General features: G+C 40.8%; 1 protein-coding gene across 1 annotated transcript in view; it reads left to right on the top strand.

Moving 5' to 3' along the window:
* The window catches only part of NEFL (neurofilament light chain), a 4,322-nt gene extending 1,318 nt beyond the window's left edge, over positions 1 to 3,004 (top strand). Inside the window, exons 2-4 of the mRNA XM_024747767.1 lie at positions 921 to 1,045; positions 1,430 to 1,791; positions 2,427 to 3,004. Of these exons, the coding sequence (XP_024603535.1) occupies positions 921 to 1,045; positions 1,430 to 1,791; positions 2,427 to 2,569 (630 nt within the window). The 3' untranslated portion in view covers positions 2,570 to 3,004. The remainder of the gene's footprint in view (positions 1 to 920; positions 1,046 to 1,429; positions 1,792 to 2,426) is intronic.
* Positions 3,005 to 3,865: the final 861 nt, after the last annotated feature.

The raw sequence follows: 3,865 nt of genomic DNA, 5'->3' as shown, positions 1-3,865 counted from the left end.
CTAGAAAGTGGAGATTAGAAATGAGGCATCTGCATGCAGCTGTTAGGGGGTAGAACTTGGCTCCTTGGAGGCTGTGTGGGAGCGGGTGGGGCAGTTGGAGGGCGGGGTGCGGGCGCCACTGCAGTCTGCGAAGACGTGCAGGGTGCAGTTGAATCTCTGTTGCGTATTAAAGCTGCCCAGCCCTGCAGGGGGTTGGGTGGAGTGGGAGAAGGGATGCGAGCAGGGCGTTGCCTCTGGCCTGCCTCTCTGCTGTCCTGAATTCACCACAAGTTGCTTTGCTGCGCAGATTGGACCATCTGATTAATAGACACAGCGACGAACTCCCATTAGTTCTGTGACCAGCATGATTTCAGACTAATTTTACCAACCGCTCCCTTCGCATAGCAAGTAGACAGGAATACAGTCAAAATTGTAGTAGGTAATGATGGTCATAGTAAAACGTTTCTTTTTCTCCATTTTCTGGAGAGAAGAGAAAATAATATAGATACATAGAAAATATTTTAGAGAAAATTAAAAAAATTAAATTTATCTACTTCCTTCTCTTATAAAGAAGTGGATTTCTTGTATGTAACCTGGATAGAGTTAGTCAGTGAATGAGAAACAAAGTTTTCAAAAAAACAAATCTGTTTAGTTCCTTGCAGGCATTTTATGATAATCACTAGACTGTAGTAATTAACAAAAACAAAAAAAAATTCTTCTATTAGTTTTTTTAAATAATTTTTTGCTTTCATCTCATGCTTTATGAAGCTGGATTCTTTTAGGCAAGCAAAGAAAGGTTTAAAAAGAGAAAAGGCCGTTGTTTCAGGGAAGGTTTTATCTAAGGTGTGCATTTTGATTTTAATTAAAACTATGCCCTTGCAGCTATAGTAAAGTAATAGCAGTAAGGATTTACGCTTGTATTTTTTTTTGTCTTCCAACAGGACACAATCAACAAATTGGAAAATGAATTGAGAACCACAAAGGGTGAAATGGCAAGATACCTCAAGGAATACCAAGACCTCCTCAATGTGAAGATGGCTTTGGACATTGAGATTGCAGCTTACAGGTAAAAATGGAGGGGCAAAGGTAGCAGCCCTTCAACCTTAGGAAGGAAATCAGACTTCCTTTCTGTTGAATCAGAAATCTTCAAAAATAGTCCTTTGAAATGATTGTGTTCACCTTTTGGCCTTTTCCAAGAAGAATTTATCCTGTAATAATGAGACCTGTTCTTAGCTTCCCATTACATTTAAAGTCTAACAGACAGGGTTATTTTAAGGTGTTTTTGGTTTTTTCCTGGTCTCAGTCACAACATCCCCAGTTATTAAGTTCTGATAATTTCCAACCCTGCCTTTGGCTTTCAGGGTGGCACTGGGGAAGGTGTTGGGTGTTGGGCTGAGCACACTTCCTGTGTTCATGATTGTTAACCCCACCCTCTCCCTGCCTCCCCCAGGAAACTCTTGGAAGGTGAGGAGACCCGGCTCAGTTTCACCAGCGTGGGCAGCATAACGAGCGGCTACTCCCAGAGCTCCCAGGTCTTTGGCCGATCTGCCTATGGTGGTTTACAGACCAGCTCCTACTTGATGTCCGCCCGCTCCTTCCCATCTTACTACACCAGCCACGTCCAGGAGGAGCAGATCGAGGTGGAGGAGACCATCGAGCCTGCGAAAGCTGAGGAAGCCAAGGACCAGCCCCCCTCTGAAGGAGAAGCCGAGGCGGAGGAGAAGAAGGAAGAGGCTGAGGCGGAGGCGGAGGCTGAAGCTGAGGCTGAGGCTGAAGCTGAGGCTGAAGAGGAGGGAGCCCAAGAGGAAGAAGGTAGGATTCAAACCAAACCAAACCAAACCCACACTGCAACTCCAGGTTCAGCCGGGGCATGAATATTTGTTAGGACATTGATAAGATAAATGAAGCCTTGCTTATGCCAAGGAAGTTTTATTCATACATGAGTTTAGAATCTTAAATAATACATTGATCTATTGCTTCAAGAGACCTTTAGTAATAAGCACGTCATTTCTCAGATTGGCTGGCCTCCCAGAGACACACATCTCTAATTAGCTTTGTACTTTTTTGAAAAGAACTTAAAAAAAAAATTCTCCTCCTGCTGTCTTTTTATTCCTAATTAAACATTTTAAAATCCATTCATTTAACTCAGTCATTTGGTGTCCTAAAGAACAAAAATGAACACCAAACACACAATAAAAGAAAACCAAGGTCCTGGAGGAGAGCAGAGCATCCAGTACCTAGACATAATCTCATTCTATTTAAATATGTGTTCAGTGGCAAATTATTCCCGGCAGGCATTGTCAGTTGCGTGTATTTTGGGAGAAAGGAGCTGAGAGGTTTGGGGGAAGTATTTTGACATCTGTGTTTCTCCACAAAACCTTAGCAGAAATGTTTTGATTGGACTCACGCTGCATTTGGAGTTTGTACATTTGCTTTTTATGTTAAAGCTGCCAAGGAAGAATCTGAGAAGGCAAAGGAGGAAGAAGAAGGAGGTGAAGGCAAAGAAGCAGAAGAAACCAAAGAAGCTGAGGAGGAGGAAAAAAAAGATGAAGATGCTGGGGAGGAACAAGCCACTAAGAAGAAAGATTGAACCCCCTTTCCTTAACTATTCCAGGAATAATTCTCCTGAAATCAGGTCAATCCCCTCACCAACCAACCAGTTGAGTTGCAGATACTATATGAATTAAGAAGTCAATATATGTATAATTCTGAGATGACTTAGGTTGGGCATTAAACGTTGTGCTATGACTTTTCTCCTTCCGCAGAGTATCTGTTTGCTTGCAGAGTGGCTTCCTGGCTTGCTGCCAGCCTGTGCATGGTCCACGCTTATGAGTTCAGGATCTATGGCAATGTGAAAAATTCAGATGTTTACAATAAAAAAAAAAACCCTGAATAAATGAATTCACTAATGTTAATGTTAAACGTCATGGAAAAAAAATAGTCCTTCGAACCTTTGGTGGTTAGAAATTAAAGACCTTGAATTATGTGCTAATAAATAGTAAATAAAGTTACACTGGATGACATTCCTTGCTGTGGTTGTTGACTTAATTCGAATATCTTAAAGAAGGCACCAATATAAGACACATAGAAGTGGGCTATTGACCTCCAAATTTTTTTAAGTCAAAATTTTAACAATTACAATGCATTTCCCCCCCCCCTTAATTGGGAATTCTGAGGATGCAACTAGGCCATGAGCATTCATGAAATCTCTCCCCTCAAAAGTTTTACTGATAATAAGCTCAAGTAAGTGAGAATCTCTGGGGTTTTCTTTGATAAATAGCTATATACTATGCCCCATAGGTGTCCTATATAATGTTGGGAGTGGCTTTCTTGGAGGCCATTCTGAAATTATGTGATAAATATACGCTCTATGGTAAACAGGTAACTTTAACACTAGTATGTAATAATAAATGCAGTGTGGATAGAATATGAATCCCATATCCCTAACCCACCTAGCACTATAACCACATTTAAAATATATTGTCATGAGCAGCAGTTGAAACCCAAGCAAATGATACAATCAGAAGGAATAATTTATTCTCTCTGTATAATTTTGGATGGAGTAAGAATATCAAAGTTTATTTGCCATTGCAAACATGTTGCCTGCAATCCTGAGCTCATGATTGTGTTGTTAGCTTAATTGTGTTGCCTCCAGTTAATAGCCTTTATGCCACCTATTTTAAACTTTTTAAGCACTACAGATAACAGATAACGAAATTGTGATCAGTCACTAAAGGGGGGATTATATGCTTGTACGTTGCATTGCCATCGCTCTGCATGTCTTTACTGGGAAATATTCGGATTTCAACGATAGCTCTAACTGGTTGGACATTGCATCAAATACACACCCCATCCATGCTCCCTGTTCACTGTAAAGTGATGAAAG

Source organism: Neophocaena asiaeorientalis, unplaced genomic scaffold, assembly GCF_003031525.2.
Source record: "Neophocaena asiaeorientalis asiaeorientalis breed wild unplaced genomic scaffold, Neophocaena_asiaeorientalis_V1.1 scaffold429, whole genome shotgun sequence".
NCBI classification, from domain to species: domain Eukaryota; kingdom Metazoa; phylum Chordata; class Mammalia; order Artiodactyla; family Phocoenidae; genus Neophocaena; species Neophocaena asiaeorientalis.
Note: the sequence above shows the minus strand (reverse complement) of the source record. Positions and strands in the feature narration are given on the sequence as shown.